The sequence below is a fragment of the Terrapene carolina genome, unplaced genomic scaffold (genome assembly GCF_002925995.2).
Source record: "Terrapene carolina triunguis isolate 2854851 unplaced genomic scaffold, T_m_triunguis-2.0 Scaffold96, whole genome shotgun sequence".
Lineage (NCBI taxonomy): Eukaryota > Metazoa > Chordata > Testudines > Emydidae > Terrapene > Terrapene triunguis.
The window spans coordinates 56,674,750-56,687,892 of NW_020664447.1; the positions used below are offsets into that span (position 1 = coordinate 56,674,750).

The 13,143-nt window shown below is 37.2% G+C and overlaps 1 protein-coding gene across 2 annotated transcripts in view; it reads right to left on the bottom strand.

Moving 5' to 3' along the window:
* The window catches only part of RALGAPA1 (Ral GTPase activating protein catalytic alpha subunit 1), a 240,762-nt gene that overhangs the window by 11,000 nt on the left and 216,619 nt on the right, over nucleotides 1-13,143 (bottom strand). Inside the window, exons 39-40 of one of the 2 annotated variants that reach the window (XM_026651454.2) lie at nucleotides 2,575-2,699; nucleotides 1,856-1,886 (exon numbers count right to left, since the gene is read on the bottom strand). In XM_026651454.2, coding sequence (XP_026507239.1) covers nucleotides 1,879-1,886; nucleotides 2,575-2,699 — 133 coding nt within the window. In that variant the 3' untranslated portion in view covers nucleotides 1,856-1,878. The remainder of the gene's footprint in view (nucleotides 1-1,855; nucleotides 1,887-2,574; nucleotides 2,700-13,143) is intronic. The other variant, XM_024195992.3, reaches the window with a different exon arrangement.

Here is a 13,143-nt window from a genome sequence, read left to right on the forward strand (position 1 = left end):
AGAAGAGGGTTCAGTAAGTTTGTTAATTTACTTGGAATAAAGAGGAAAAAATCTGAATTTAGTTTTAGCCATCTGCCCTCAAATTGGTACCTGGTTATTTTCCAGATTTCAAAACCAATTGATTTAAAAAAGTGATTTCTTCATTGTTTCTCTTATAATTTACAGATTACTCGGCACACGTGAAGCTATCAGAAATACGTAACTGCTGTGTAGGATGCACTCATTTTCATTCAATGACCACTAATATTTAGACACTGATTGCATAATCTATTCAATTTTTTAATAATAAAAAACCAAGTACTCAGGGCTCTTTGATCAGAGATGGCAATAGTGTTTTATCATATTTGTATTAACATGTAAATATGTAATATTTCGAAAAAGACACTTGTTTAATAGAAGTTATTTGCAGAAATTAAACTAACTTTTTTAAAAAATGAAATCTGTAATAAATACAGTACACACAGTTTATACACTCATATGCAAAAATAATTGTAATATTCCCATTGAGATTGCCATTGAAAAATAGTTCATTTGGTAGAAATGTTTAACCTAAAATAAAGTTTTAAAAGTATTTGTTCAAACTGAAGTTAGAGAAAATCAAATAAGATTATTTTAAAAGAAACATAGGAATTGCCATTCCAGAACAGACCACTGGTCTAACTAACCAAGTGTTTGATAAATCGATGCTTCAGAGGAAGGTGGCTATGCTCCACTTCCCCCCAAAAATGCACCAGACAAATTATGCATACTATACTTGCTAGTGCAGGGGGATAACTGAAAGTGAATAGATAAAATTAAAACAAATGCTTAAGTACATAAAAAAAAAAAAAGGAGAGAGAGAGAGAGAGAGAGAGAGAGAAGGCAACTCCGACCATGTGGAATAACTACTGAATACCATTAGGGAAGAGGTAGCACAGGGTATTTTTTCTTTAAATAAACACTAGTAATGTAAATATAAATGTTATTTCTAAATTTCTTATGAACCCTGTTTTGAATCTCAAATAGGTCAATATCCTGTAGCAATCAAGTCTGCTGGTTGATTAAGAGATGTGTAAAAAACATGTCACTTTAACATATTTCCTCAGTTTAACATTTATTGTCTTTAAATTTAGCTTCCCCTACTTACTGTTATCTTTTCAAACATAGTAATCTCAGTGTTTTTAAGCTTTTCCAGTATTTTAAAGATGTCCTTAATCTTTTCTGGACTAACGAAGCGTGCGTTTTAGAATTTATTTCTGTATATCTTAGACATTTTTGCAATCAGAAAACCAAATATAAAGAAGTACCGATTTACCAATTCTAATCTCATTTGATTTCTATCTATTGTTTTAAGAAGAAAACTGAACTGATTTTACTCAACTGCAAATGTGCGAATCATAGCTTTTCAAATGGTGGCATTTTGATTTACTTTGCATTAAAATTACACAAGTTTATCAACAACAAAATTTCAAGTGTTATGCATTCTTCTTCTTCTCCTCTCCTACAGCACCATTATGGATTATCTACCAACATCAATGCAAGACAGTACAGGGTACAAAACACACCACTGCCATCCAGTACTACTTGTTCATGCTGAGAAACAAAAGGTCAACACAATAAAGTATTACTAGTTCAACAACCGTGTCTACCATTAGTTACTTTAATCCCATAACCACTGTTAGTGTTTCATGCAGACCTGGGATTAGTAAAAGACAAAAACTTGAAGAAAATGTAGTGGAAATTTCTCAATCAACGTGAAATTCTTTTTAGAGTGAACAAGGGTAACAAGGAAAGTTTGCATACAACTTGGTTAAAAGCTTAGTGCTTTAGTAAAAGTAATAAGAACAAATGGGTTTTTTTGGACTTTTTGTCTTACCTTCAGATAAACAGAACTGATATTTAATGATCTAAAAAGAGGGGAAATAAAATAAATGAAATAATCATAAGGAGTCACGAAATCATCATCAGAACAGGAAGGCCTTGAGTTACTCATTTTCTTACTGATTATTATTTTTATTAGTAACTGAAAATGCAGTACCTTCTTATAAAACAGACTTCTAAAGATAAGTTACCAGGAAGAAAAAAATGGATCTGAAAATTTTGTTGCTTCTTAATATTTTGAAAATATAAAATTCGTGAATACAAAATTTTCTTGGCATTTTAATTTGAGCTTTCACATTACAGCAAGATAGCAAACTAAAGCTGTCTTAGAGAAGGTCTAGGAATAATACTTAAGGATTCATCAGCCTGCAGCCCAGATGAAATGCCACATGTACCTAGATTTTTATGAGATTTAGTATGAGCATATGATAAACATTCATTGTAAAAATATAGAACTTGGTTGTTCTACTAAAATATTTTGCCAAATCATAGTGCCAGGCAACAAACTAAGGAATGAAAGGCAACTCTCCTGTGGTTATGAACTACACAGTCGCTCAAATATGAAAATATAAAATCACTTTGTACATTTTCAGATTAATGATCAGTCTTCATAATACATAAAAGTTTGGAATTTACAGATTTTATAAGTAAGGATAGTGCATTTTAAGTTTCATTAAACACTATGAAAGATAATTCAGGTAAGGCATTTCTTACCTGAATCAGAGGGCAAATGTTGATAGGGTGCTGGACAGAAAACCTGAGCAGCAAAGTCCTCAAAAGTTGTGGGCTCTAGATGGTGTTGAACAATGGTTTGCAGATATCGAGCTCTCTCTTCATAGCTGGTTTACCCAAGAGTTAAGGATCAACTTAAAGTCAGATCACACATTTGCTAAACACTAAAGCCTACTCAGTAATTCAGCTATGTTATTCCCTTTAGCAAATTTATTCATGTACGTGCATATTATAAATTTCAATGACCATTCGCAGTTTACTAACACTGAAAGTATGGCATTTTTGGATTAATTTAAAATATTCTCAAATCTTTACATAACATTATTTTAGTTAGCCAATAAAATGATAGTTTAATAGTGCGGCATACATTACAAAAAAATTAATTAGAGATGGGTCTGAACCTAAACTCTGGATCTGAACTCCTTCTGAACATTGGGATAAGTTATATTCTGATGTGTACCTCATGGCTCAGGCTATTTCGATTATAATACTGTTCGACAGCTGGATGAAGCTAAAGCAAAATATCTTTGAATAAGGCTACATGCTGCCTTTGGGTCAATTTTACTTTCTTTTCTTATGCACCTCAAAATTGTTTCAATCAACCTAAGATTACAGATTATTTTCTAAAGCAGCAAACTGACTTAGTTATAATACTGTTTAAAATTAGGTTTTAAAAATTCTGTAATTGTAATTTGTAGGGGTATATTGTGAAAAATAACTATCATTAACGAACAACAAACTAGATTCTTCCTCTCAAAAAAACTCTCTATATTTTCAATGAAAAATAACTGTTTCCACAATCCCTAAACAAATTCATGCAGTTAAGATAAATACATAGCTTAAAACGTGTATCAGAAAAAAATACCTAGTCAATTATGCCATTAAAAAAAGCAGACATATTTGTAAAGAATCTGCAGGACCCCTAAATACTGGCTAACAGAGTGTCGGAGGGCACTGACAGCAAAATACCGTACTTCCTTTTCACCACATTCTCCCTCTCTGATATTATTGACTGGAGACCAGCATCTTGAAGTGTTGTTGCTTTTGAAGAACCCTCTCCAGGCTTCTTGTTCCAGCAGGCCTGATTGTGCTGTTAGCACAGAGAGAGCGAGAAAAAAAGAGAATATTTCTGCTGTTCGTGAAAGCAACTATGGAAATGGCTGTCAAAATGTAGAGCAGCAGGCAGCAACATACAATTATCAAGAAAAACTACCATGCTGACTTCATGTCGTATAGTTCCTGAACTGAGAAATCAGTTAACCTTTTCTTCCACAACTTTTAAAGTTGTCCAGCTGGACTCAGTGTGTTGAGTTAGGCAGGCCATGTTTAAATATCTTACATAAGCATAAAAGAAAAAAAAATCCTACAGTATATTCTCCTTAACATGTGTATTTTTAACAAATGATTTACTCTTTGCAAGTATTAACATTTCCATTAACATATTTTTGTTTGCATATTTTAGTAAGACGCAGCACAGAGTGGAGGAACAAACTGAGGGTTGGCAGTTTGGAAGTCCTAAGTTCTAAGCCTGGTTCTGCTGGTGACTTGCCATGTATTTTTAGGGAAGTTATTTTACCTTTTTTGGACTCAGTTTTCCTTTCTGTAAAATGGGGATAATAGCTACATATCTTTCTCATTGGTGTGTTGTGAAAAGTAGGCAGAACATGTAAAATGCTATATCTAAGCACTAAATACTATTAAACAGATGAGCCTGCCATTTTCAATTACGATAAGCAATAAAATTTCAGCCCTGAATTAGGACTGAAGATAATACGTTTTAGGTACTCTTCTGGTTTTCACGATTATATTTCAGCAATTAAAAGGGATATGTAGTGAGAATCCTTATATGTAAATATCACACAGGAAGCAATTACAACCAAGTATATTTGAGTAAATTACTCTAATTAATAAAAAATGTGGCCAAAATCAATAAATACAATATCCAAAATAGTTTTCCATCAAATAAAATGGGCTCCATAGTATTCTTTGCTTATACCACAACTTGAGTACATATAAATATTGAAATCAACTGTCTGGAATTTTTGAAATTCTTTCTGAATACTGAGATAGTTGAACCTCAGAAGAATTCTACCCCGAAAACATTATAATGGAAACACTAGGACAAGAAGAAATAAAAAAACCCTCCATTATCAAGTTCTTAGGTTGGGGGACATACACAGTATTGAGCCTTAACACAGGAGACTAATATAGCACAGTTTTTAAGAGGCTATATATAAGTGGTAGAGGATGAAACTGATGGTTGAAGTCTAAATAATACTACATATCTCACAACTTGTTGAAAAGCACTTTTTTTCATTGGGGGAGATTCACAGCTGCTGAATTTTCTGCAGTTAATAGAGTCCTTTGATTCACAGCAGTGCCCCTTGCACAAAAAATACTGGCCTTTGTGTATTACCAGAAGCTAATTTTCTATTTGGCTGAAAGGAGAAAAATGGGGTTATTGCTTCTCCCTCCTACAGAGCTTTTCATTATGCCTGATGCACTCAACTTCTAAGCTCTTCTGAGAAAAAAAAATAACTGAAGAGGCAAGAGGTAGAAAAATGAGCTTGTTAGCACATTAGAAGTGAAGTATCTTGGTGGGCCCTAGAAATTCCCAGTGGTGTGTTAACTTATCACTCTATGCATGCTGGCACTGATAGTCTCCCAATTGATCACTCTCTTTTCGCACCAAAGGTGCTGCCAGGAAGCAAAGGCTGAAGGCCCACAGGAGAACAGGCTGCTATCAAAACAAGCTGTTTTTAAAAGTCTGCTTCAATGGATAAAATGTTTCATGGAAAACTAGGGTAGAGACACCTACCTGCTTTAAAAATGCTCTACTTTAAGAGGTCTCTAAATGAAACCTTTTAGTTTATCTTGTTACATCTGAAGCTTATACATAAATAAGGCAGAAATGAGGCAAAATTAGTATTTTGAAAGAGACCAGGAAATTCCCAATCTGGATGCATACCTCCAAGTCTAAGGGGGGGAAAAAACAGTCCTGGTACAGTTGCTGATTTAGTAGGGCAGTACTTGTTTTTATTATATTATCTCAATGCTGCAAGACTAATATAAACTTCACTTAGCACACCCAGCAAAATCATCCGGTTAGCAAAGTTGCTCATTTTATCAACATTTAATTGATAGATTAAATTCTAAATTATTAGAATTTCTAATAGCTGGCTGAAAACAGCATCTTTGTCAAGCTTTTTTTAAAACATGAAAGCCAAGACCAGAATTACTACTATTCCATATTGTATGGAGACAATGCTCAATTCTTTAAAACAAACAGCTTTCATATATTAAGAATCGAATAACTGAGTGTTTGGGTTTTATGTAGACTAACATACTTGGCAGCATTTGGAAATTTACTAATTCACAACCCAAGAGTAATTTTATTTTTTAAACCGACAAACAAGTTGATTGTCATGGTTGAAATGATCTAATTATAAATTGTATATGGATGTGAACATCTGCAATAGCAACTATAAGATACAGTAGTTAATTTCTACTTCTATTCATAATAGGCTAGATATTTATCCTTTAAAAGGCTGCTCTCTAGGGAAGAGTTATTAGCACCTATAAATTGAGTGGCACATATAAACTCAGTGGCTAAAAATAATAGGCCAACTCAAGCTGTACTCTCATTGTGAATGGATGTTGCCACTAGCATTGGCAATATAGATAGATTGGGAGGATGCAAGGATGGACCAAAAGAGGAAGAATTGGGGAGAAGAAGTGTCTACATACACAAGCAGACAAATTTAAATCTGGAACTACCGGTAACTAATTTTATTAGGAACAACATGCTAAATGCAATGAAAGACAACGGATAAAAAGGGAAGATTACTTGTCAGACAGGCACTTTTTCAAGTGAAGCAAGTGAAGATTCACAGGTCTAAAGCAAAATCTACAGATTTTGCAGAAACTACTAAGCTGTATTTATTGCAGGAGAAGTTATTCTTCAAAATTTTATCAATACAAGGAAGAAAACAGTACCAGTACCCTTATACATTTTAAATGCCACTCACACTTCAATCATTGCAATTAACAACACTGGTATTCATTAACTAAATCATTTTACATATGTATTCATTATCTTTCAATTACATCTATTAATACTGTAAATATGCAAGCAGTTTTAGAACTACTGATATGCACAGAGGAACTACCACTGAACTCTTGGTTGTCACATTAAATATGAGTAGGCAATCTGTCAGAAAAGCACTTCTCATGTTCCTCCTCCTAATCACTCTCCCTCCTCTATCACTGTTGACAATCTTAGTATCTTTATCTCCAACTTGGACTACTCATTAGGCCCTCACATCCAGGCTGCATCTAAATCTTGCAGATTCTTTCTGCATCACATCTCTAAGATACAGCCTTTCATATTCATCCACACAGCTAAAACTCTCATCCAAGCTCTCATCACACTGTATATTGATTACTGCCTTTTCTCTGGCTTTGACAAATGCAATCTTACCCCATTCATATCCATTCAGAATGCTGCTGCAAAGATCATTCTAGCCCGTTGCTTTCAACCATGTCACCACTCTCTTTGCATCCCTCCACTGACTCCCCATTTTCTATTGCATAATACATAAGCTGCTTGTCTTCATTTTTCTGGTCTTTCACGGCCTACTACCATCCTTTCTATAATCTCTTTTTCACTATCAAAATGTTGGCTCCCATCTCGGATTGCCCAACGATGTCAGCCTCCATCAGCCACTTGTCAAATTTTCCAGCAATCACTTTTGTGCTTTTTCCCATACTGCTCCTCATGAGTGGGCGAAGCTCCCCGTAAACATCTGTAAAACTACTTAATTATTTTCCTTTAAATCTCTTTAAAACTTTTGCTGTGATGACTATAAAAATATTGATCATAGTTAGCCACCTGTGCACTAATACTACTGCCTATCATGCTGACCAATATTGCCTCAATGTTTCCTTATACTAACCTGTGTCTGTCTCCATGTGTTGTCTCGTCTTATACTTCAGTTGCAAGCTTTTGAGGCAAGGGCTGTCTTTTTGTTCTGTGTTTGTATGGCACCTAGCACAATGGTGTCCTGGTCCGTGACTGGGTTCCTAGGTGCTATGGTAATACAAATAAATTGTATCCTAGATGTTTTGTGAATTTTATGTTTTCTTCCTTTGTATCATAACTAATTCCTCTACATCACCACCAAAATTCATCCTTTCTACCCTCTCTTTACTACTACTTAAACTTCTAACCATGGTGTTGTCATCTTTCAACTTGATTAGTACAACCTATCCTCTCTGGCCTCCCCATTTCTCACCTCTTTGCCTTTCACATTAACAAAATGCTGCTGCTAAAAACATCTTCATCTCTGAACTTTTGATCATAACTCCTCCTCCATAAACACCTTTGCTGACTTCCTCCCCGCTCCTCACTACATTAAACTCATCTCCTCAAATTCACTTTCATTTATTTAAATAACCTGAGCTCTGCCTATATCTTTTCTCAGTAACAGCTCCCCAAAAACGTCTAGAAACAGGCCAGACTGCATTGCTGTAGCATACGAATACAATTCACTATTTTTCTATATAACCTTATTTTACAGATAAGAGAACTTGGATTTTATATCCCCACAATAAACTGGGAAGACCTATGGTAAGTACTAGTTTGACTGAGGTAGTAATATGCATCCTATTTTGTAGGTCAAATAAATATTAATTTCAAATGAGAAAAGAAAAAACAATCAACATCTAGCTATGAATATTAACATTATATCTAACAATATTTCATTTGACAGCTCTATAATCTATTACATCATTACCATAGTCTCAAAGTACTTGCAAGATGTTGGAAGAAACAAAGAAAGAGAATAGTTTGATTGAGATGGTATTCATAAACAACCTGTGTTGTGGAGAACCGATTCCCATTTATGAAAGTTCATACTGAGGGAGTTAGCTGAGACACATGTGGTCCACTAATTCAAATTGAAATGCTAACTCAAATAGTTGAAATTTATGAAGACATCTCCTTAAAGAGAGCACGTGAAACTACATTAATATAAGGGTTCAAGAGAACTTACTGTGAACAAATTTAAATGGTACACTTTAATCACAAATGATAGTTAATCTATAGAATTTTTCTAAGGAACAGAAAAAGTGACCTATCATTTCAGAGATTTGACATCAATAAGATGTTTATGCTTAAGCCTATGCATTATCAGATGATTTTCTAGTCTTTGAGAACATTTGAAAATACTTCGAAGACCAATTTGAACTCCTGAAATATCCTAGGCTCACACAAAGGTTCCAAGATTTTGGCTCAACAGTGTTATATGATATCGGAGGAGCAAAATATGCCTACAAGAGAGGAGATCTATGCTGACAGAAAGGTATCTCTGGGAAGACACCAACATTCTCTGGGAAGACACCAAAAAGCTGATCAGGTCTGAGAAACTGGTAGCAGAACTTTTTACACACCTTTCATAACATTTTCAACAGTTTCATAACAGCATGAGGAAGGAGGGGTGGCATTCTCTGAAGGTTCCCAAGTGGAGAAAAAGAAATAATGGGTTCTCTACCCACAGTTTTTCCATCACTGAGATGATCTCCAGTTAGGAGGAAAGGCACTTGCAATGTAACACTGCTTTGTACAGTCCTCTGAGTTGATTCACAATCCTTTGTCATATGGAGTGGGAGCTCCAATCTGTACTGATTTTTAAGTCATGCCAACGGTTTAAACCGGGATTTCTCAACCTATGGGTTGAGAGAGAAAATTTGGGTCACCAGAATGTTTCAAAGGGTCACGTGGTAACTCCTGTCCCATGGAGCTGGCTGGGCTTGCCTCCCTGTCCAGGCACTGTAACCTCTGGGGTCCCAGCGCTACTCTGGTTTAGCTCAGCCATCATGACAACGAGTCCGGGTAGGCCAAATTTGAATGAGTGGCACTTCAATCCCATGAGGCAGGTCACAACTCCACTCACACAAATGAGAGTCAGGGGGCAGGGCCAAACCTGAGCGGTGCTGCAATTCCAGAGGTTGCAACACCTGGAGTGGAGAGCAAAGCCCAGCGAGCTCCATAGCACAGGGGCTGCAGGAGCCACCACTGTGGGGTGAGTGCTGGGCAGGACCCAACCCCCATACAGGGGGCAGGATCTGACGGAAACCACCCCAGGGCCTCCACCTCCAGATTATTTACTCGGTTGCGACAGGCCATACATATTTATAAATGAGTCTTGAGCCCAAAAAGGTGAGAACCACTGGTTTAGACCATATATGTACACAAAACCATAAGCCTAACAAAGACAAAGGGAAAGTTTTACTGAACTGGAAGATGAGCTGCTAAAATGGAAGCATCTCTGTATAACTATCAATTTATCTAGACATTTATACTGCAACATCACCATATTGCATGAAAGTAGAACCTTTGAGCACATATGAGCATATTGCCTCAGGTGAAAGAGGCTTTTTTAAGGGTAGCCTAAAATTACTGTGTGACCAAAACATAGCTAAGAGGACATTTTTAAGTAGCAAGAGAAACTGAAAATGTGGACATTATGAATGATTATCAGAAATACAGGAACCACTGCCTCTTTGGATGCTGTGATTTGATTGTAGATGGCATGGCTATGACTGACACATTTGCAGACTACTTTAGGGGCAAAGGAACAAAGTTTCATTTCACCACTAACTGGAAAATGGGAATCCTCAAATACTTGCTGGTAGAATGAATGGGCTACGATGCTAGTAGGCCAGATGTCAGCTCTTGTAGGCATTAACTAAGAACTGACAACCTGATAGCTGGAGACCAGAGGAGGTCACCCATATGTTAGTTTTGCTCAAAATTGGTATTTGTATTAAAAAAATGTATTTAGTGTTTAGACTATGAAATGCTTATATGGTGCTGCATGCATTAATATGACTTATAATATCTATATCCCATGTTATAAAGTAATATGTTTGCTCTTTAACTGTAAAAGTGTTTGCTCTGAAACTATAAACTCCCATAATCAGGACAGAAACATTACCAAGTGTGAAATGCTAGTTTGCCACATAAGGTGTTGTCTCCTGCCCAACAAAAGAAGGTCCATAGACACGAGACAAACTACTGTGGAACATCAGAGGACAAAATACGTTGTTGATTGCTTCTCCCCCAATCACCCAGGAAGAGGAGACATTCAGGTGAACTCATCCCATCATCTTGAACTCTTGGGGAGGGGAAGGGAAGGGAATAAAAATCCCTGGTAAGAAGAAACTGAATCTTATGGCTGACTGAACTCTGAAGGGCCAGAAACTCTAAACCAGTGGTTCTCAACTTGCCGCCCAGTCAGCACACAGCTGCAGCTCATGTGACAACCTCAGGGCCATATAATAGTACATCTCTACCCCGATATAACGCGACCTGATATAACACAAATTCAGATACAATGCGGTAAAGCAGTGCTCGGGGGGGGGAGGGGCTGCACACTCTGGCAGATCAAAGCAAGTTCGATATAACGTGGTTTCACCTATAACGCGGTAAGATTTTTTGGCTCCCAAGGACAGCGTTATATTGGGGTAGAGGTGTATATATATATATATATATATTGTGTGGATGTGGCCCATATAACACATATGTGCATATGCGCTCACAATGGTAAGTAGGTTGAGAACCACTGCTTTAAACTCCTCACCCTCCTGGGTCTGCCCCAAAAGACACTTTGAATAGACAGATCACTACAACGCTTAGGATTTAGATGGTAACTCATTTTTGTGTTTATATTTGCTTGCTTTAACTTGTAAATAACTCTCATTCCTTTTTCCTAGTTAATAAACTTTTAGACAGTCAATTACAGGATTGGCTATAGGCATTCTCTTTGTTATAGAAGCTAGAGTATCAGCTGATCTGGGGTAAATGACAGGTCTCTTGGTACTGGAAGTAATATGGATGTGGTATGATTTTTGGTGTAATTGACCATTTATCACTAAGACCAGTTTGTCTGGGTGAGAATCTAAGAGGACAATCTGATTCCATGATAAGACTGTTAAAGTAATCTAGGAATTCACGTGCATTACTGGCTTGGTGAAATCTAATTACAGAACACACTACCAGTTTGGAGTGTCTGCCCTGTTTTTGACAGTCTGCCCTTAGGTCGTAAGCCACTCCAGACAGTGTGACATAGGCATTTACAAAAACAACAAGGAGTTGACGCAGTTGAGTCGGGCCCTGTGGACGAACCGCCAGTTGGCGAACCTGGTGAAGCTGCCCCCGGGGAGGAAGTGGTTGCTGGCGTCCCACTTGCTGGACACCTCGAACACCTTGCCCTGGTCCAGCTTCCGCTTGAGGTTCTCGGCGTAGTGGCAGCGGATGGTGTCCTTCAGGGTCTTTTCCAGCATAGTTCTGGCGGTCAGGGTGACGATGGTGTGGTCTGGGGTCTTTAAGCGTGGCACCAGTATTCCCAGCTGTCGTCACATGCTATGAAAACATGGGAGACGATTATTGAAAAGTGTCTGCGTGGAATAACTGAAATTTGGATGGGTCAACATGGATTTATGGTGGGAAGGAGAATAGCTGATGCCACATTTGTACATAAATCCTTATGAAAAAATTCAAAGGAAAGAGACAGCAACTTGACATGGTCTTTGTGGATATGGAGAAGGTATGTGATCACGTACCAATAGAATTAGTTTGGTGACGTTTGTCTTATTCAGGATCATAGAATCATAGAATATCAGGGTTGGAAGGGACCTCAGGAGGTCATCTAGTCCAACCCCCTGCTCAAAGCAGGACCAATTCCCAACTATTATTATGATGGAGTGACTACTGTAGTCAAAACTAACTGGGACTACAGTAGAGAATTTCCAGTAAACACTGGCCTACATTAAGGGTAAGAGTTGAATCCTTTTTGTTTGCAATTGTCATGGATGTAATAAATGAGAATATATGAAGAGAGCTACCTGGAAACATGCTGTTTGCTGATGTTTTAGTGATAGGTGCAGAAGACTGAGACCTTGCCAGTCAACGCTGAATAATGGCAACATAATTTTGAGCAGACTGGACAGCGTGAACGTTGGTACGACCAAGGCTATGGTAACTGGGGGAGGAGGATTCATCACAAAGGATATCACAGGCAGATAGTGTAGAAGAGCAAAAGAACTTAAATACCTAGGATCAATGGTGCCTTCCTGAACGATGCCTGGCATCATACTAAAGCTGCTTGGCAGAAATAGCAGGAGCTGACCCCAGTTCTTTGTGACAAATGATGTCAATAAAGTTAAAAGATAGAGTGTTTAAAACTGTAATTCAACCATTCTAATGTATGGAACAAAGACTTGGCCAGCCACTAGAAAAGAAACCAGTACACATACTGCCACAGAAATGAAGATGTTGAGATGGTCAAATGGTTGGACAGTATGTGAGAGGAAATGAAATGAGGCTGTAAAGGGGTTTAATGCAGATGGTTCCAATTGAAGACAAGTTGAGGGAGGCTAGGCTATGTTGGTATGGGCATATTTAGTGGAGACCTGAGAGCTATATTGATAGGATAGCTCTTGCAATGATCATGAATGGAAGATGACCAAGGGGGAGACTAAAGTCTCCGT